This window comes from Lissotriton vulgaris, chromosome 2_2 (genome assembly GCF_964263255.1).
Source record: "Lissotriton vulgaris chromosome 2_2, aLisVul1.2, whole genome shotgun sequence".
Classification (NCBI taxonomy): Eukaryota; Metazoa; Chordata; class Amphibia; order Caudata; family Salamandridae; genus Lissotriton; species Lissotriton vulgaris.
In genome coordinates, this window is record NC_141688.1 from 297267471 (window position 1) to 297289764 (window position 22294).

The 22294-nt window shown below is 43.5% G+C and overlaps 1 protein-coding gene across 1 annotated transcript in view; it reads right to left on the bottom strand.

The window, feature by feature from the left end:
- Nucleotides 1-22294, bottom strand: part of LOC147729334 (embryonic protein UVS.2-like) — a 241931-nt gene that overhangs the window by 113042 nt on the left and 106595 nt on the right. Inside the window, exons 9-12 of the mRNA XM_086959827.1 lie at nt 18444-18565; nt 15031-15256; nt 12980-13098; nt 12245-12467 (exon numbers count right to left, since the gene is read on the bottom strand). Of these exons, the coding sequence (XP_086815953.1) occupies nt 12245-12467; nt 12980-13098; nt 15031-15256; nt 18444-18565 (690 nt within the window). The remainder of the gene's footprint in view (nt 1-12244; nt 12468-12979; nt 13099-15030; nt 15257-18443; nt 18566-22294) is intronic.

Sequence of the window (22294 nt, forward strand, 5' to 3'; positions counted from 1 at the left end):
GTGGCACGTTGCGCCACTGGAAAGTCAACAAAGTGATGTTCTGGCGGTGCAATAGTGCGGGTAGGGCCTTATAAACGAGGCCCTCAATGGTTGAATTGCAATGCAACTGGCTGTTCCTATGGACATGGATCGTATGGTGAGTTGAATAAAGGCCCATTTTCAGATCTGCCCTATGAACATGCAGTAGCTTCAAGACTCCTTCTAGGAGCCACTCCGTTTTTCAGAAATTGATGCTTTGGCTCCTAGAATTTCAAACTCTGACTCTGATAAAACACATGCAGCACATGAAAATATTTTCTCAGCATTGGCTGATAACAAGGATCATATTTGTTCTTTGGAGTGACTAGAGGGGCCTATTGCAGAATCAGTGAAAGCTGAAACCATCCTGGATGTAATAGACATTCAATATTTGGAAGAAATACTGGGTACCTCTGGTTCGAGTTCATTCGGCCCCTTTTCAAAAAATGTATTTTGTTCTTATTTGCTCTATTTCTTTTATTATTATATATATTGCAAGAGCTTGTCAGTGCCCCATAAAATAGAAGCCTAATGGAAGAGATGCCATCTGCCTAGTGTAAGATATTCCCAGTGTCTAGTACAAGTGGTGTGCATTGCCTGGAACAACATCTGCCCAGTGCAGAATTCCAGGTGCAGCACACTGCCTAGTGTAAGATATCTCACTAAAATTACATTCTTAATACAACTCTCACAGTCGCATTTGTACAGCTTTATCAATCCCAGGCCACTAAAAGTCCTCTGTGACTCCTTGTTTAGTGCCCCAAAGTCCTAAGTGCCCTTCATGTGCCAACATGTGAATCCTTTTCCTCAAGCTGAAAGGTGCAACTAACAGTTCAATGCTGTTCACCAGATGTTCCACACTCATTAACTCCGCTGTAATATGCACTTAAGGGACACATTCTGAGCTCACACCGCTCATATTTGGCCATCCACTCTTCACCCAGACTTTGACTTGAGACAAAACAGTGTCCTGTTGAAGTGCGGCTCTCTATTCCTGCTCTGAAATCGCACCATCTGGCAAACCCAGTAGCTGCCTCGTATCACACACAAAAATATCTTCTACAATGTTTTCTTCGGCGCTATCAGCAAGTAGCATCCTTGATAAATAATCTGCCTTCAAGTTTCGTTTTCCAGTCACATATTTAATGTCATAATGCAACATTACATACATGAAACTGCCACTTAGTTTCTCTGGGGGTAGCTCCTCTCCCCACCTCCCACGTAGGGCTCAACAAATCAACAATCAGTTTGTGGTCTTTGGGTAACACAACTCGAACACCCCACACAAATGTTCTAAACTGATGACATTTTGAGTAGTGTTTATTCAGACCCAAGTAAGACTTCAACTGTTCCTTATTTTCTGTAGACGGCACTTCCACAATGTCTTTCAAAATGTTCATTTTGAGTTTCACAACTTGAGCACTTAAATAGTGCCCAAATAATCCACACCCTTCTCCTCAAACTAACATTGTCAAAATGTAACAGTAGTCCTACCTCTCAAAAAATACAATACTTTGTTCAACCTGTCCTCATGCTCAGCCAAATTATTACCAACTAAAGATGCGATCTTGAAAGTACAATACACCAGACACATCTTGGAACATCAACCTCATCAGCCTTGTTTTGAGTGTTAACAATTATTCCCGCTTTCAAGATACACAGCATATCTTTTATATTAGTCAGAGGTTCACAATCCACGCAAATATTACGAATGAGATCGCGTAAATCAACAAACACCCTCAGCGATTAATTACCTTTGCGGTTAAGAACTATAGGTGTTAATTACTCTGACCCTTCACGGGTTCCATGATGTCGAGTTGACACAACCGATCCAACTCTCTTTGCAACTCCCCCCGTAAACATAGAGGTATCTTGCAAACCTTATAGACCACAGACTTGACTGTTTGAGCATGAACTTGTGCTAAAAACCAGTCCGTTTTCCCAGTTTGGCTGACAACACTTCATGGAATTGCTGTATACCTCGATCATTTGAAGACACACTCAAACAGTCCTCACATTGAACAAACAAGATTTGAATATAATGCAATCAGGAAGATTTGGATCTAAAATGATGTCCAATTTACTCTGGTCATCCCATGGCAACAATTTGGATGCACATCCAGTATTAAATGGCAAACCATTTACCCGAAGTTGTCCAGGTGCTGGGGGCCGTTGGGAAGATTACGCGAGGTATTGCCTAGAGGCACATGGTGATGGGCTGACCTGCCATCTACACCGGAGATCGAACTGTGAGCCCCCGTGTTCTTGCGTCAGTCGCCCTGGCCGCTGCGCCACACCTCTTCCCTACTTTGGTACATAAAATACAGACAACGTAGTCTTAGTCTCTAATTCAAGCTGTGCCCCAAATTCACCCTCAACCTTCGTGCCACCATAGGCAAGCATCTTGACATTGGAGGGTTTTATTGTAAGGTGTTGAAGTTACTCAAACATCTGTAAACCAAATGTATTAAACAGTGACCACAAATCTGCCATCACTAGCAGTTCAATGCTGTGCACCTGATGTTCCACACACATTAACACCACTGCAAGATGGACTTAATGGACAAACTCTGAACACCACTGTAACACAAGTCCAGTTGAGGTGGAGGGCACAGATGGGAGGTCTCCTCCTAACATGACATACAGAATGCATGCAATATCTGCACTCCTAATTATCAAGGTTTCCAGGTTCACCCGTCCATGTATTTTCACATGTTAGACTGGGCACCACGTCAATGCTGTCACCATCACTGCCATATACTTGAAACTTGGACACCAGAGACTTTTATGGCATGCAACATACTCCAGCAAAGTGCCCTTTTATTACATTTGAAACATGTGTGAGATAGCGCCAGCAAAGTGCCCTTTTATAACATTTGAAACATGTGTGGGATAGGGCCAGCAAAGTGCCCTTTTATAACATTTGAAACATGTGTGGGATAGGGCCAGCAAAGTGCCCTTTTATAACATTTGAAACATGTGTGGGATAGGGCCAGCAAAGTGCCCTTTTATAACATTTGAAACATGTGTGGGATATGGTCAGCAAAGTGCCCTTTTATTACATTTGAAACATGTCTGGGATAGGGCCAGCAAAGTGCCCTTTTATTACATTTGAAACATGTCTTCAATAGGGCCAGCAAAGTGCCCTTTTATTACATTTGAAACATTTTTTGGGATAGGGCCAGCAAAGTGCCCTTTTATTACATTTGAAGCATGTCTTCAATAGGGCCAGCAAAGTGCCCTTTTATTACATTTGAAACATGTCTGGGATAGGGCCAGCGAAGTGCCCTTTTATTACATTTGAAACATGTCTTCAATAGGGCCTGCGAAGTGCCCTTTTATTACATTTGAAACATTTGTGGGATAGGGCCAGCAAAGTGCCCGTTTATTACATTTGAAACATGTGTGGGATAGGACCAGCAAAGTGCCCGTTTATTACATTTGAAACATGTCTGGGATAGGGCCAGCAAAGTGCCCTTTTATTACATTTGAAACATGTCTTCAATAGGGCCAGCAAAGTGCCCTTTTATTACATTTGAAACATTTGTGGGATAGGGCCAGCAAAGTGCCCTTTTATTACATTTGAAGCATGTCTTCAATAGGGCCAGCAAAGTGCCCTTTTATTACATTTGAAACATGTCTGGGATAGGGCCAGCGAAGTGCCCTTTTATTACATTTGAAACATGTCTTCAATAGGGCCTGCAAAGTGCCCTTTTATTACATTTGAAACATTTGTGGGATAGGGCCAGCAAAGTGCCCGTTTATTACATTTGAAACATGTGTGGGATAGGGCCACAAAGTGCCCTTTTCTTACATTTGAAACATATGTGGGATGGGGCCAGCAAAGTGCCCTTTTTATTACATTTGAAACCCGTCTGCGATAGGGCTGGGCAATGCCTCAGTGATGCTGCAAGATTTTTGCAGCCACACCCTAAACACATTTATACATTTCAAATAGAAGTATCACCACAATGGTGATCACGTTTCGACTGAGACCTGGTGTCAGCAAAACTCTTATGCCTGGAGAGAAATATTTATACTGTGCCTCTAGAACTGTTGCATATTCATCTACCACTTAAGTAAAATCTCCAGGTTGCGTGATGGGTGACACTTTTAAAATTGCCCTGCCATTCAGGCCTAAGTTATGGAACAATAGTGATTTTTTCTTTTTACTAGTGAAAATGTCTCAATCTATAGTATCGCGACAGGCTTCAGAATCCTCTGTCTATCTAGATCATTCCAAAGGTGTTTTTCCTGGAGTTGACAAGAAAAATTGAGACGATGTAATCAAATCAAGGTCGGCGTGGCACTGTTACTACGAAAAGGGTGTAGGTCTTAACCACATCAGAAGCGGGACAGTTAACAAGATGTCTCCAAAGATACCCTACTATTATGTATTATCCATAATACATAAAGGGATTCATCCTCCACCCGGAAGAACTATTGTCTCCGACATCAATTCCTATTTGTAACCAATTAGCCAATTCTGTGATTACTTTCTTTGACCTTTGGTCCAAAACATACCCTCATTCCTAAAAGACACATGAAATGTCCTCAACCTGATCACCAATGTGGACAACACAGAGAAGATCAACAACTGATGACCCTCGATGATGAATCTCTATACACTAATATTCCCCAGGATGTAACAATTGATGGTATCGACACCTGCCTCAGAGCAGCAACACTGACTACCACAGCACTGGTCGACATTATCATGGAATGCACCACAATGGCCTTGAAAAACAGCTTCATTTTGAGCACAAATCTCATTTATACCACCAAATACAAAGCACCTTGATGGGCAGTGCCTTAGCCCCATGCCTGGCCTGTTTATATATGACCCATTTCGAATTTCATCATATATTCACACCATCCAACCCCTACAAGATAAATCAATCAATCAGAGTACTTGTAGAGCGCGCTACTTACCCGTGAGGGTCCCAAGGTGCTAAGGGGAAGGGGTGAGGGGTGCTGCAACAGCTCGTAGTGCCAGGTCGTGAGGAGTCTTCTGAAGGTGAGTAGGTCTTGGGTCTGCCATATGTCAGTAGGGAGTGTGTTCCAGGTCTTGGCGGCAAGGTAGGAGAAGGATCTGCCACAGGAGGTCGTTCGTTGAATGTGGGGGACAGCGGCGAGAGCGAGGTTGGGGGAGCGGAGCTGGCAGGTGGGGGTGTGAAAGCTAAGTCTGCTGTTCAGGTAGGCTGGTCTGGCGTTGTGGAGTGCCTTGTGTGCGTGAGTTAGGAGCTTGAAGGTGATCCTCTTGTCGACGGGTAGCCAGTGTAGGTCTCTCAGGTGGGGGAGTATGTGGCTGCGGCGGGAGACGTTGACGATCAGTTGGGCGGAGGCGCTTTGGATGCGTTGTAGTCGTTGTAGGTGTTTGGCTGAATATCATCACCTGGAAAATATACATTGACGATATTCTCATGTTCTGTAAAGGTGATGGGGCCAGATGTCACAAATTTTGCAAATGAGTCAATACCCTGGACCCCTTCCCGAAGTTCACCAGGTCCCACTCTGAAAGAGAGATCCCTTGTGATCTCCATCAACCAAGGAGAACTTTGCACAATATCTTACAAGAAAAATACCGACTGCAATAGTCTGCCTCCTTTTGATAGCCACCATCCAAGAGCTCTAGGTGATAATCTACCCTTTGGTCAATTCTTATGTATACAGAGGAATTGCAGCACCTTGGCAGATGATGACATGCAAGCCAAACCCTTGAGGAACAATCTGGCAAGGAATAATCCACTAAGAGTGATCAGACGAGTCGAGAAAAGGCCCCCCAATAATAAAAATGAGGCCCTTTTAGAAAACACAACACAATCAACTGAAGATGTCATCACATGCGTGATCATCTTTACTCCACAGTCTAACAAAATCAAGAATATCATTATGAAACACATGTAACATTTTGAATACAGGCTGCATGATCTCGGTATGACCATTGTTTGCATTCAAGAGAACCCAGAACCTGAAAGACCAACTGGTAAATACGAGACCACGATCCATTCAGAAAAGATCCAACACAACCCGCTTTATGGGCACACCCCCCAGTGACTGGCCACTACCCAATGCAGCTCTTGTACAGCATTTCCTTTTACCCTACACTCAAAATAACTCAGTGTGGTCTACAGCTTTACATGGACACAAAAGACTACACACCAATTTCAACACCAAGAACTGGGTGTATCTCATCACTTGCCCCTGCAACATATACTATGTACACGTGATGAATTAAGCCATTAGGATCAGGATAGGGGAACATAGAAATGCCATCCAATGTGGATGCAGCGCAACTAAGACGAGCAACCATTTCAATAAACTCATCAGAGGATCTAAGATGATCAATCCTGAAAGCCAAACTAGTATGGAATGCAACATCGTTCTTTAAAGGAGAATAACGCAGAATTTTCCGTCTTCGTATCTATAAGCAGGGCCTGAATGATGACATACCATGGGTTGAATGGTGACAGAATGTTTATACGAACAAACACACTCTAGGTACTCTTAATGCGGTCACAACCTAAGGGAATCATATACCGCTACTATTCAACATCCCCAACTTGACAATATATATTTTCTATACATTTTCTACTACCCTCTTTTTAAGAAAAAAAACTATTGTGCATTGCTTTCGAATATACAAGACCTCCTTTTTGATGCAAGGTTGATCAAATTCTCAACTACAGTGATTCCATCTTAATGCAAGGGTTATGAAAAAAAGATCTGACCGTTAAATCCTTCACAGGTCATAATGAAGTGATAACAGTCTAATTATAACATCCTATAAACAACTTTACCAACCTTGGAAATGACCCGCATCCAATCAACAATAGACAATACTGACATCACTTTATGAGACCAGATATAGCACAACCAGTCACCCCACCAGTACAATATGGCTCCAGATATGACCGCTCTCCAAGTAACTCCACGGGCAAAGTCTCCGCCAATAGAGCAAACTGGCCCCTCACTCGTCCTTGACTAGGCGAGCAGAGGAACTGAGTATGTGCACCGAAAGCTCACTGCAATACTGTGAGTACCGCATCACACAAACTCCGTCAGGATACCAGAGATCATGATCGATACTCGGCCCTCCTCTGCTCCTAACACACAGAAGGCATATCTCTCCTCTCTTCCACGTCATGTTTTACTCCCTCTTTTAGCCCTCAACAGCGTGCATCCTCTGCCACGACCAATACTTTTGGGCCACGGGAAGCACACAGGCATGCACAATCGCATGTCTTATTTGTCACATTTAGTATGCGTCATGTTACGAATGTACAGAGCACATGAGGCATTGGGCAAATATCACAAAGGGCAGCTCTGTTAATACGAATTGGTAAAGGATGCCTGACACACTTTGTTGTGTGTGGAATGTTTACCAAAAATCTGGTTCATGATTGAAACGCACCTCGTTTGTTGGATGTATCTGTGTCAGGGACCGATTCCAACTCCTGGCACACATATGAATCCACCCCTGGGGACTTTTCTGGTAAATAAGGAATGTCATTCCAGAAAGGAAATAAGTAATTTTATTTAGTTGCTACAGTGTTTCTCATATTCATTTTGTAGGATGGTGACCCAATATGCTCAAAATGTGCAGTAGTATATTCACACTGTATTGAACCTGAAGAAGCGCAGCAGATCTCTAATAAACCAAAGAGGTGCGAAACATGTTGACCTGCACTTTATTCCACTCGCTACTTGGGCACATAACTGACCCTCATAAGAATTACCAACCATTATGGCCTTTTAACCTGACAGACGAGTCAACATAAAGGTAAATCTGACATCCCCTAGTCAGTTTTATCTATCAACACCCCTCACTTATAACCGTACTTCGGACACCTTTGCACTCATCATACGGCCACCAAATCAAAAAATCTTTGTGAAAGTGACCCTTCGGAGGACCCGTAGTGCAGGGCAGCATGATGAGTAGCACCTGCATGATGATAAAGTATGACATCCCTAAGGATGTGCGAGGGCAACAAGAAACAGTCTTGTTGACTGTCCCCCTTCTGATTTGTCTAAGACCTACACCCTTCTCTTAGGACCAGTGACCCCTGACCTTAGCATGAGTATAGTTTTGGAGCATGGACACTAGACCTTCATCTGCTCCCAGCAGCCCCTTCATTTTTTGATATTTGAGGAGAAAATACACCTTCTAATCCAATGTTATAAGGATGCCTTTGTGAAGACAATCACTGGAAGATGGTTAATGATCAACAAGAGCTGCGGGAAAATGGTAGAGTAAACTGTCACTAAGAAAACTGTGGAGTAGCACTGAAATAAGAAACAACGGAGTTAAATATGGTGTCAGAGTAGGAAACACCCAGGGCCAGATGTAGGTGGCCAAATACCGGTCGGTAACGGCTGATTTCGGCTGTTACCGTCCGGTATTTGGAGTTTCAGATGTAGGGAGCCTTAAAAATTACTGATTCGGTAAATTTACCAAATCGGTAATTTGAGATGTAGGTGGCACTGAAAACAGTGCCACAGGGCCTTAAGGATTCGTTATTTACCACCAATTACTAGTTGGTGGTAAATAACGAATACCTGTGTATATGCAAATCTGTGCATGTACACCTGTGCCTTAGAGCATGTATGTGTGCCACATGGCACACAAGCCTGAATCAGGGGTGCAACAGGGTGTCAAAGGGACACCCTGCCACCCTTGACTATTCAGTAATTTTACCGAATCGGTATTTACCGATTCGGTAATTCCCATTGGTTCCTATGGGCCTCAAGGCCCATAGGAATCAATGGCAATTACTGAATCGGTAAATACCGATTCAGTAATTACCGAATCTTAACGATTCGTTAATTGTTACTGAATATTTACCTACATGGCATTTACCGATTTGTAAATACCAAATCGGTAAAATTCGGTATTTACGAATCGGTAAATGCCATTTACCTACATCTGGCCCTAAATGTCCAAAAGAGTTGCCTGGTCCCAAAATGGCGGACACCTGCTGCTAATATGGTGGTCAACTAAGGCTGCCAGGGGAAGTCACCACATTTCAACCTGTTAATGAAGGCGCTGTAGAAGAAGTACACAGGAGCGCAGAGGCCCAGCAGAATGCAGTGGCAGGCTAGCGGTTGCAACAGAATGAGAACACCGTAGGTCTTGCCTCCCACTCTTCACCGGTGAAATGGAGATTGAACCACAAGTTAAGGTGAGTTTTCCTTTTTTTCATTCAGTAGGAGAAGAGATGCAGTGACCACCAGCACCTCAGCACAACCACCCCAAAGGCCACCACATCCTCAAATACCCATCCCATTCCACAGTCTATTGAAAACCCAGAGTTCAGGCACAACAGCAGTCCTCAAAGGTGTGCTCCAATCAGAGGGCACAGCACACACAAAGGTCAGCTTAAGGATTGATTTGCCGTGCTGATCCTTATGATTGGATGAGTAGAACAAAGAGGCAGGGCACAGTCCCTGATGCCAGGAGACATTCAAAGAAAACTTAACAAGTGGTCGCCATTGCACATTCCATATGAGTGATTTATTTGAGGCTTTCAATGATGTGGCAACATTTGCAGTAATGTGTTATTCTAACACCAGATGCATGCGACTTGGCAGGACCACCACTGTACTCATATAATACTGGTTCTATGATACATGATCTCCAAAAAGAGTCAAGACGTTAGTTTATGTATTTATTTCACTTTATATCAGCACAATATTTCACACTCAGTGTTATTCACCATCGGATTAATCGGTGGCAACCTAGGAGTCAGATGTCAGACAGGTTGCAAACTCTGTTGGTGACCTGCCTCTCTATATATATGGCCATTACATTCTCTGGCTACAACAAGAAACAGAACAAATGACACAAGTTCAACAAGAGAGAGAAACTGGGCGACCAAAACTGAGACTCGTAGAGAATCCAATGCAGTACTTAAATCATCCTCCCATTCTTCATGTGGAACAGATGTACTCCTGGAATCATGAACCTCTGGGGAGCTGTGGCTTATCAGCTTCTCCGCTGTTCGGCTTGTACTGCAAGTAATCAATGGAAAACACAAATAAATTGTTGAAGTGTGACTTGTTCATTGACTGACTAGCAGAATTCACTCAGGTTTTCATGATACTTAATGAGTATGTACAATGCAAATTTACTGTGATGATTATTTGCATATTATTTGATCATTCTAAACATCAATGAATTTTACTATTTTGATGAATAATTGAGCTGTCCCATCATAGAGTTGGTCAGCAGCACTTCTGGTGTCCATCAGACCCCTCAGTCGGTGCATTGAGGCTGCAGAGGATGCAGAGATACCGTCTCCACCCATGCCATGGCAGACCACTCATCCTAATTAGATGTAACTGTTGCAGCAGAATTATTGTTTGCTTCTCGCGAACTAGCCCCCAAAGCAGAGATTTATTTCCAATAAATAATAAACAAAATCAATGCAGGATGTTCCCCCCCAGCCATGGCGACCACAGTTGTCTTTCCCTGCTCGGTTTCGTAATGTTCCCCATGGTAGACACAGGCGGGGCAGATCTGCGTTGGGAGGCCGACCCTAAATAGAGAGAAGCAGATTTATAAGCCACTTGTGCCACCAGTGCATCACATTTTGTGATGCACCTGCGGTGCATTTTGCTGACCCATATATACAAGGACCCATAAAGCCACCCTGTGTGATTTTTCGTGTCCTTGTAAATATGCCCCCTATTCACGCAGCACTTTGTGTGAAAAGGGTGTGCCATGGGTGTTCCCACGCAACACTCATGGCTCCTACCACATTCCCAGATTTACAACCTTTCATAAACTTAGCAGAGAAGAAATATTTTATTTTCTTCTCGTTCTTTCCTCTTTCTATGCGTGCTGCATTCTACGGCACACAGAGAAATAGGAAACACCTCTCCTGATTGTTTTTGTATAGGAAGAATATGATGCATCCCTGTGCTTTGAAAGTGACTCAGTGTGGCACAGCCAAATTGCTTGCAGTTCCATGCTGAGCTGCTTTCCTTTGGATGAGGCCCTGTGGGTTAATCGATGCATCAAAGGCAGAGACCAGTGATAGACGGATTACAGTCAGTGGAGGCTGCACCAGCAGTCAATCAACAGTTGTTCACCTCCATTAGGAGGGGGAACTAAGAGTTCCCCAGGGCAGTACCCTATTATTTACAACAGGACTCCCCTCAGTAAAATGCAGGTGACCCCCTTTGTATTCTATATTATAATGGCGGGATGAGTCTATTTACTAACTGGCATTAGTTCCCTTAACACATGTCACTACTACCAGGGTTAGACTGTGGGAGATGAGCCTCTTTATTAATATTGCCACTAGTGCATTTGACACATGTCACTACCACTAAAGTTGAATGGTGGGAGAAGAGGCTACTGATTAATTGTCTCTAGTGCCCTTGACATATGTCAATACTACCAGGGTTAGATGGTGGGAGATGAGGATATTTATTAATTGGCACTAGAGAGTTTTGTTATGGGCATCATCTGGAGATGTGAAAGAGTCTAACAGTGGCCACAGCCCTGTTTGAAAGTGTATATGAACCCCACACACTGACTTCAGGAGTAAGTGGAAAATATTTCAGGAATTCAAGAAGGTTGTTTTTTATGGAGTAAATGTGTATGTGTTTGTTAATCCTTTTCTGCTGCTACCACACCAATCTCATTCACTTACCGAGTGATGCTCATTGGTCAGACCTGGGCAATCCTGCACATGCTGATATTGAATGCTGAATATTTATTGTCAATTTATACTTGCATATTATTGTTTATCTGCCCCCACTCTCCTATTTATTGAGTCTTGTTCCCTGATCTAAATTGCGAAATCCTGCACTGATTGACATTACATGTGATAGTCAAGGAGGACTTATGCAAAGTAAGGTACCAGGTGTTATAACTTTGATGGGGTATTGGTAGACATGTGAGTGGTTCGGACTTCCAATGAAGGTCACACACTTACATCCATTACATGCACAGTTTGTATGAATATCTTCCATTGATCCCTGTGGTTAAAGGGTGGACTGTGGTCTTTGTATACGTTTTATTCTTGACAAAGTATTTGGTAGCTCTAAGCAGGCTCAGCATCCAGGATACAGGCTAACCCCAGGCACAGTAAACTAGAGCACATGCTTTGGTGCAACTCAGGCCTCCTGACACTTCTTCTCAGATAAGAACAAACACCTCCTTGCTGAACCTTAGTGTTGAGGAGCCAGTGGATCACTTTACCGTAGATAAACTTACCAAAGGTGTAGGTGGACTGGAATCCCTTCATATTCACTGACTCATCACTGTGGAACTGAAGCAGAAGGAAGCTCCCGATGGAGGTCACCGGTGGGACTAGGCTGGATCCGCAGTATTTGCCAATAAGCGGGGAGGTGGTCTTGGCACCATCGAAAATAGACAAGGAGTCATAGGCGCATTCTGGATGAGATTCAATGGCAAAAGATGTGAATGTCAATGAGACCTGCAGGGTATAAAAGAAGTATGTGTTAGTCCTTAAATGATACCTCTGTCATGCCAGCAGGAGACAGTGTGCCATGAGGAAGAAAACTGTGTGACAGTTGTTACTGACAACCTCTATCATGCTAGTAGGGGGCAGTGTGAGACAATGGAAGATGTATGCAGTGGCTCCTATGTACTATAACTGTCCTGCCACCAGGAGGCAGTGCGACATAAGGAAGCAGAAGTATGTGTTGGCCTTTATTTACCATCACTGTCCCACCAGCAGGGCATTCTTGAGCTCTTATATATACGCAGTTCAGTGCCTAGATACCTTCATCACCCAGAAGTGACATATGATCCTCTGAGTGGAATGGCAGGCTGGGTACATTTTTTCAACATGGCTGTGATTCCCTGTCTGGTAAATCATGATGCCATACCGCTGTCTTAGGCAGAAACCTAAGAGGAACTCCATCATCAGCCTTGTGTTCTTATTGCGTTCTTATTGTCAGTACATTGGGTATGTATGGTACTTACCTTGTATCCAGCTGGAGCCATGAGGTAGAAACCACAGTCCATATTGGCACGGTAATTCCTGGGAAAGTAGGGGGATGAGACGGTGCCAGCAGAGCTGGTGAACGTGCCACCACAATTTACTGTCAAACAAAAGAAAAATCATCTTAAGTACTCTGCAGCATAGAGTTCTGGACACAAGTTTGCAATGTCCCCACGCACAAACCAAAGAACCGCTCAGCTTCAGCCCTTCAACAACAACCGTGTGCCAAATTGGAGCCAAGAGTAGGGTTCTATCTGAGGCTCTCTGCACGCTGTTTGTACCTGAGCTCACGTGTCCCCAAAATAGTGGTCCATGGCCAGTAATTGAAGATATTAGTGCACATCTGGGAACCAGCTGCGTAATGTCATGGATTCCCAGTCAGAGAGTAAACATTTTCAGCCAGGATAGGGAATAATAGAGCTCATGTCAAGGGAGCTGTTCTGCATCTAGAGGACCCCCACTATCAGAGACCCTTGTTTGTATTCTCCCACGTCACTTAGTGTTTGTGTGCCCATATATTTTGTGCACAGTGTGAGCTTTGCCAACCCCCGATCATCAGTCGGCAAGACTCCACAGGCCGCGAAATCAGAAACAAAACACCACTAATCCTTGTACCACCCCACCTCCTTACCCAGACTCCAGGGGATTATGTCAGTGTACTGGGCCCACAACATCTCCTTGCTTTCCGTGGTTAGACCTCTATTGATTCTGAAAAACAAGCACTTTCTGCAGTAAATCTTATGCCAACATGCCAAGAGACCCTCGGAGCACCGCTCACTGGGTCCCAACAAGAGGCCTTTGCGTCCTCTCTCTCCCATCTGAGTGTCCTGAGAGCAGGGACTGTAGCATTGATGTAGGAGGTCTTTGCGATCTCCCTCTCCTGACCGAGAGTGCCCCAACACCAAGGTCCATCCCATTGCCGTTGGATGTCTTTGCGAACGCCCTCCCCAAATGACAGCAACCAACACTGAGGACTGTACCATTCCCATAGGAGGCCTCTGCGACCTCCCTCCCCTGACTGAGAGTGGCCAACAATGAGGACTGTACCATTGCAGTAGGAGCTGTTGGCCTCCCACCTCCTCTGTCTGAGTGTGCCTGACACCAAGAGCCTTACCATTGCTGTAGGAGGCCTTTAACACCCACTCCCTTTCTGAGAGCGCGCTGACAGGAAGGACCGTACTATTGCTGTATATGGACTATGCAACCTCCCTCACCTGACTTACACCGCCCCAACACCAAGGACCATACCATTGCTGTAGGAGCACTTTGCGATCTCCTTCCCTCCTGTTTCTCGGAGCGCTGCGACACCAAGGACCATGCCATTCCTGTAGGAAGCCTTTACAACCCACTCCCTTAACTGAGAGCAGCCTGACACCAAGGACCGTACCATTGCTGTAGTAGGCCGTGACGTCCCACATCTTCTGTCTCAGAGCGGCCTGATACTAAGGACCATACTGGTGCTGTAGGAGGACTTTGCGACCTCCCTCCCCTTTCTGAGAGCGTCCTGACACCAAGGACCGTACCGTTGCTGTAAGATGCATTTACAACCTACTCCCTTAACTTAGAGTGGCCTGACACCAAAAGCCGTACCATAGTTTTAGGTGGCCTTGCAATCCCACCCCAACTGTCTGTGATGACCCAACGCCATAAAATTCACTCGCTTGACTGAGAGTAGTCTGACACTAAGGACCTTCATATTGGCGTAGAACTTCTTGCTTCCTCCCTCCCATTACAGAGACCGCCCCGCCATCAAGGACTGTACCTTTGCTGTGGGAGGCCTTTGTAACCTCCCTCCACTGACTGAGAGCATCCCGACACCAAAGACCATACCATTGCCACAGGAGGCCTTGTCGACCTCCCTCCCTTTACTGAAAGCACCCTACACCAAGGACCATACCATTGTTATAAGAGGCCTTTGTGACTATCGTCCACTGAATTAGAGTGTTCCGACACTAAGGACCATACCATTGCTGTAAGACACCTCTACATTCCTCCTCCCTGTATGAGAGCAGCATAACACCAAGGACCGTACCACTGCTGTAGAAGGCGTTGAACCCATTGGCTGTGATAGAGCTGTCCGTCACAAACTCCAGAAATATCTCATTTCCGGAAGAGGTGAATGGCTGGAGCTGTCTGGTCCCACATGCTTTGCTTAGTAAGACGGGGGCTGTCTTATTGTTGCCATCATAAATTGTGAGATAGTCAGAGGTGCAGTTTGGAGATGATTGGAGATCGAAGGCATCAAACAGCAGAAGAATCTGAAAAGAAAGACCAGTATATTAGACATGCGACCTCCGGAGTGTCTAGAATTTTATATCCATCATTTCTTTAAAAAATACCTTATTTTCAATTTTTTAAAGTTATCCGCAGATTAGACTCAGTAGGTGATTTTGCATTCACTCTTGGACAATACCTGCACCACTTCACCTCGACTCTTAGCCACATCGACGCTGATGACGAGCTCAGCTCGTCATGAGGTACACCTCTCGTACGCTCATGAGGAGCTAAGCGCGTCATGAACTGCGGGATTTTCAAATCTTCAGTTCACAGCGGGAAAATGCGCTGCATGGATGCGGTTAAATTCAGTGAATGCTTCTGTTTACAGCCTCCCTCAGCACCTTCCACCACTTCAGTTGTGTGTACAGAGACATGACACCCTTATGTTGTCCCTTATGTATTGTGAAGAATTTACAACCTAGTGGGCATGTCTATGAAAATTGTGGCACTGGGCAGCGCCACAAGTCATGTTGCTGCACTGCCCTGCATCACAGGGAGAGGGCAGCAATGCACCGTATGTATCCACTATGGTGCATTCCTGTCCTCTTCACCTGTGATGGAACCATTTTGGCTGCCTAGTGTCAACACAGGCAGGGGTACCTTCCTGCACAAAAACAATCCTGAGAGGCGTTTTCCCTCTTTTAATGTGTGCGATGGAATGCAGCCCACATAGAACGAGGAAAAACCGAGGAGGAGTAGAGATATTTCTCCTCATTATGCATTCCCGAGAAGGCGTTCAATTTTGGTGCATTCTGAGGTCTAAAAGTCCTTGTAAATCTGGGAATGCGTCAACATCAACGGGAGTTGCTTGGGAACACCCACCGCAAGGTCCATGGAATGCCTACTCAGGGAAGAGTGAGATTTGACTGCGATTTGCGCTGCGCTGCGTTACTCCAGATTTATGAAAACACTCAGAGCCACACAAAGTGGCTGAGCGTGGCATCATAAATGTTTCATAGTAGACTGCGTTGTGCATGTGCCATGCTGCGTGGTGCAAGCATGGTGCAAACCTCTCATTATATATGGATTTTTGATTGCCTGTGCTAAACTGGAGTTTTCCGCCAAGAGCATGTACTTAAAGGATAAGTATTATGATAATAATGAAAATGATAATAATTAATCTTTATTGATTTATTGATTGGTTTAGCAAACCATTTAAAATTTAATACGTAACTAAATCAAACAATAAAATGACAGTAATTAATGTAAAAAACAGTGGATTTAAAATTATCAAAAATTCGGTTGAGCATTATGGGCTAGTAATGTTCTGCTGGAAGACATGGCACTGGCTTTCTGATGTTCTGGACTTCAATTTGATTATTGAGTCTGTTCATTTGACCGCCATACTAAGATGAGGAGGGTTTCACTGTGGATATGGCTTCCAGTTGTTTTGACGGTTTGTAGATAAGTTTTGTTAGCCCAATGTTTAGCTTGATGTTGTTAAGGTTAAGAGCAATCATTATTGCTTGGCGGCACGATCCAACTCCCACCTTGATAAATGGTCCTTGCAGCAAAGACCGTCTGGCCATAAGCAATGCGGGGCATGCACAGATGATGTGTTCCATTGTTCCGGAATGGTAACCACACAACCTGCATTCAGTACTGCAACCCGGCCGGCGCCATTTGGGGAGGTTCTTCAGAAAAGGCCAGTCGCCCATCCTCAGCGCTAAAAACTTGTTTTTCCAATAAAGTGCGTATGTGCTTGAAAGATAGAGTGGCTGAGCATCCACTCTGAAATTGGAGAGTAGTGCCCAAGCGTTTTTCCTCATTGACAGTGTAGCCCTGTCCGAGCAAAAGGACCACAGGCTGACGGGTTTTTTAATAGCAGTCTATAACACCAGGAAGACCCAGAGATCTTTTACTCTTAGTAACTGTCTAGGTGTTTCCAATGCTTATGGCTGGTCTGGTTTTTCTGTATTTCCTTCCAAATTCGGGCTTCCAAGGAGCCCTCCCGGGCACGGCGCAATCTATGACTTGGTTTGATAAATGCGCCTGCCACCACTCCATGGTGATCTTGTAGACCCAGTTCGAGTCTCACTTGGGCTGGTGAGGCAGGTCTTGGTAACCGAAAAGCTCTTTTAAAAATGTTGGTTGTTAGTACTGAAAGGAGTTACCGGGAAGCTAAGTTTGTGTACGCTTCGAGACACAGGGTAAAGTTGGCTCCTCTCTGGGCTCATAGTGAAGGCCCTATACCTCTTGGGCACTGCCTCTGGATTACCCAGAACCTCTGCCCTACCTTTGAATGAGTGTTGCCCAACAGCGGACCATGAAATGAAGACGGCTGCCGCCCTTCAGAGTAAATCTCACAAAGGAGTTCCACACTGGGAACGGAAACTCATGCTTTGTGCAAGGGTTGTATGTTAGAATATCGCGCAGAGAAATATCACGTACGAAAACATTGTATCCCGAATATTAACTATCGTAGCATCCTGGGTATGTATAGCTAAGTATAGATGTACTTCTCTCTGCATCAACCTACCTTGAAGCCATATATATATATATATATATCTTATCAAGATAAATGTGAAATTAAGTATAGTAAGTCTATACTTACCTATACATATATTGACCATAATCATATTTTGGTAGCTGATATTTTGGCTTTGATTTTTCTGCAGCACAATATTTAAAACTCGATATTCTTGTGCCATACACTTGGGCGATAATACCTGTCGCAGAGCACCCCAGTATTCAAACCTGCTACACTGTTTATTAATAGATTAACCCTTACATGTTCATATCCAATGGGGAACTCCTCTGGGATTCCCTCTCACCTTAGTTTACTGCTCTCATGTGGCATTTCTTTGAAGCCCATTTTGAACTTGATTAAAGTCTAATTAATTGCCCCTTGTAGACCTCGTAGACCCACTCCTTAAACTTTATTCCATCTCCTCTGCAGTGGCAGCCCTATTGTACATTTCAAGAATGTCTTCTGATTGGTTCTTCTCTGAAGCTCTGTGGTTATAGTACTGACGCCATTGGAGAGAACATTCCAAGTGCAGATTCTTCTCCTCCCAGCTGATGGATCGCTGTAGCCATAGTGACCTGCCTCAGCAGCTGCCTCTGCCACCTGTCAATCATGCAAGTACTAACCCAGTGAACTACGCTAAGCCCCACCCCCAGACAGCTTTTACTCTTGCAGGAGGAAAGCAGGACTGACTTCATTACCTTATCCCTATAAGAAGGCACTCGGATCAGGTAAACACAGTTGACGTTGTTAGGGTACGTGGAAGGGTTATTGGGTGATGTCAGGGTGCCGGTTGGGTCAGTGAGAAGGGTGCTGCACAAATCTGAAACCAAATATGAAAATTAGATGTCTCGAAACTGCACACTGACCCTGACACGTAGAGATTCAATCACTCTTACCTAGAATTTCTCTGTTATATTCACTAGTATTTAAGCAAGCATCTTATATCTCCACCAAGAAGAAGCCCCTTGATCTAAACAGTGATCTCTGTGGCTGTTGCATGTCTTCGCAATGATACGAAAGCATGCAAACGAATATAAGTAGGTGCCAAAAACTACCCGGGGCACAATGAGATTCAACAAAAACTGCGCTGGTGCAGATAAAACAGCAGTAGGGGGAGGATAGGGTTTCGGAGACATAGATAACAAAGAAACTACGCAAAAACTAATTATTTTGCACCAAGAACAAAATCTTTTTATCACTCCACTTTCTCTGTGCTGGTCTGTAGTGAGTTATGCATTCAGATCAAGGGAACATACATGGTGTATATGGCTAAAAAACCAATCAAACCCTAATTTGAACTCCATAAAGGGAACTAACAGGGGCATAACAGAACTCTAACATTAAAACCATCTGAAACACCAAAACAAGAGGAACATTGTTCAATAAAGAAGGACTCAGTGCTCAGATCTCATCAGGTTAAGAATGGTGGGATTTAGTCAAAGGATAAATAATGTCATTCAGAAATAAAAAAAATAGGATCCCACTAGTGTATAGATGGTAGGATCCCATCAGTGAATTGATGCTGGGATCTTTGCATGAGATGAATTCCAGGATTTCATAAAAGGGAAAAGAATTTTGACTTTCCAACAAGGGTATGAATGCCGGCATAAAAGCAGTAGATAAATGCTCGGGTTTAAAAAAGGTCAAGGATGGGGTCTCATGGGTGGAGGTAGCCAAGATGTAATGAGTATATGAATGCTGGGATTCCATTGTGTGTCAGTTCAATCAAATTAAGGCACAGGTACTGAGATCATATTACGAAATATGTCCTAGTATCTTATCAGGAGATTAGTAAGGTCAGTAGACCAAAGCTGACGTTGTAGCCAGAAATAAATAGTTGGATCCTGTTTACATATAAATGTTCTGATCCAGGATACAGGATGCACTGAATCTATGCTGGTAGTGGAATACTGGGATCCATAAGTAAATTTACGGTGGAATACCATCATGGACTAAATGCTCACATTGCACTCGGGATGAATGCTGGGAACCAATCAGAAAATAAGTGCTGGAATCCAACCAGGGAATAAATGGTGGAATCCAATCAAGGGAATAATGCTTGGATTCAATCAGGAAAAAATACTGGAATCCAATAAGTGGATACATGTTGGGATCCTGTCAGGGGATAACCACTGGGATCCCTTCAGGAAATACATGCTGGCATCAAGTCATGTGATAAATGCTGGGGTCCAATCTGGAAATAAATGCTTGAATCTCATTGGGGAACAGAGCAATAATACAGTTATAGTTGTCTGCCTTGGCGGAAGATGGTGAAACATCGTTATCATGGCTGATACTGTTAGATTTATCAGCCACATGCCATACATCGGACTATCACATACTGCTTGACGAGATCAGAAGGGCACTGTGTTGGATGCAGTGCTAGAATGGTTCTGATCATTTCCTGACAGGACAGACACAAAGTGTCAGGTCAGGACCTTCAAGCCATCAGGGAGGAACGCTGAATGTGGAGACCCAAGGGTCCACACGTTCTCCCCCTTTCTCTTGTTTTTCAATATAGTATTTTCTATCATTAGGGCCAGAGACCTGAAATACTGTTCATTTGCTGATAATATGCAGATCTATCTGCACATCTGGGTCCCAAAGGAAGGGTTCTTTGCTCTTAAAAAAGGCCTAAATAATGTGGGCATGTGTATGAATAAAAGTGGGCCCACTTTGAGTGGAGCAAAAACTGAGATGCTCTGCATAGGCTCATGCCACAGACTCCTGAAAAACCTCACTTAGCCCCCTGACCTTATTTGAGATCCCATACACCTTCACTAAGATATCTAAAAGGTTGGAGGTCATATGGTAAACAGAATTGAATTTAAGGCTCACATCAGCTCTTTAGTGCTCTGGTTTATTCAGCATAAGACAACTGCAACAGGCATTGCCCTACATCCAAAACAAATATCACAAAATCATATCTGGTTCACTGACTAATTTAATCCTGGATTAAACCAGTTCCTTTATGAGTGGGCTTCCAAAAATCAAATTGCTAAGATGCAACATGTACAAGACTTGGTGACACGGCTTGTTTTTAAACTAGGGATACATTGTCATTTATCAGCAGACATACTCATTGGTACACATCCAAAAGCTATCCAGAAGGTCATTATCTTATCAGCAGGATAGACTTCAGTGGTAGCTATTCGAAAGCCCTATCAAAAAGATCATCATCATCAACACAGCATTTCTGGCTTTTAAGTACATCAAGGAAACAGCACCCGACTGTGAAGTAAAACCACTGGACATCTTACCGTCTGCACCTTAGGATCATGTGGCTTAAATCTTCTTCACATTGTAAGTACTGCTATTCAGGGGAAGGGTGACTGCAGATTCTTGCAGGTTGGCCCAATGATTTTGGATGTAGAGTCACTGGATCCTAAGAATAGACATACTCTACTAACCTATAGGAAAGCCTTAAAACAACCATGGGTGTTCTTTTTTGCAGCACTTACATGTTTATAGTATTTAAGGAGCTTGGTGCCTAAACTCAATCATTTCTTTCATAGTGTGGGCTCTACAACTAAACTGAAAGAAAAATAATGTCCCATGCAGGACGATTGTAGTTGAAATTGAACTGGATTAATTAAAAACATAATGTAACCAGCTAGAAGAAGGACAAGAATGCAAGGACTCAATCAGTAGATGAAGGCTCGGATCTTGTTAAACGTCAATGATGGGATCTCATTAGTGGATGTAGCCAGGATGCTATGAGTATATGAATGCTTGGATTCCATCGTGTGTCAGTCAGACTAAGGCATCAGTAATAGGATCCTATTAGGAAATATGTCCTGGTATCTTATCAGAAGATCAGCAAGGATCCTGTCAGCAGACTAATACTGAAACCATAGTCAGAAATAAATAGTAGGATCCTATTTATTTATATATAAAGGCTGAAATCCAATTATTAGCAAATTCCAGGATCGACTGACTCTTTGCCGTGAAATGAATGCTAGAATCTCATAAGGGAATAAATGTTGGGATACTCTCATGAACTGAATATTGACAACACACCAAGGATAGATGCTGGAATCAGTCAGGTGATAAAGGCTGGAATCCAATCAGGGGATAAATGCAGTAAGAGGTCATTATCTTATCAGCAGACTAGACTTCCTTGGTATCCATCCAAAAGCCCTATCCAACAGGTCGTTATCTTCAACAAAGCATTCCTTATTTTTAAGTGCATCAAGAAAACAGCATCAGTCTGTCTGACATGCAGGGAAAGGGAAAATGCAAATTCTTGCTAATGGGCCCAAAGATTTTTAATGTACTGCCACTTTATATTAACAATAGACATATTCTGCTTACCTTTAGAAAGCCTTAACATATTTTACTGGTATTCTTTTTTGAAGCACTTACTTGCATATGATATTTTATATAATTTATTTAACAACCCTAGCACCTAAACACAATAAGTAATTTCATAGAATGCACTCTACAAATAAAACGACAAAATAAATGTCCCATGATTGATTATTTTGGAAATTGATCTGGAATCACTAAAAAAGAAAATGTTATTGCCTAGGAGGAAAGGATATTGTGA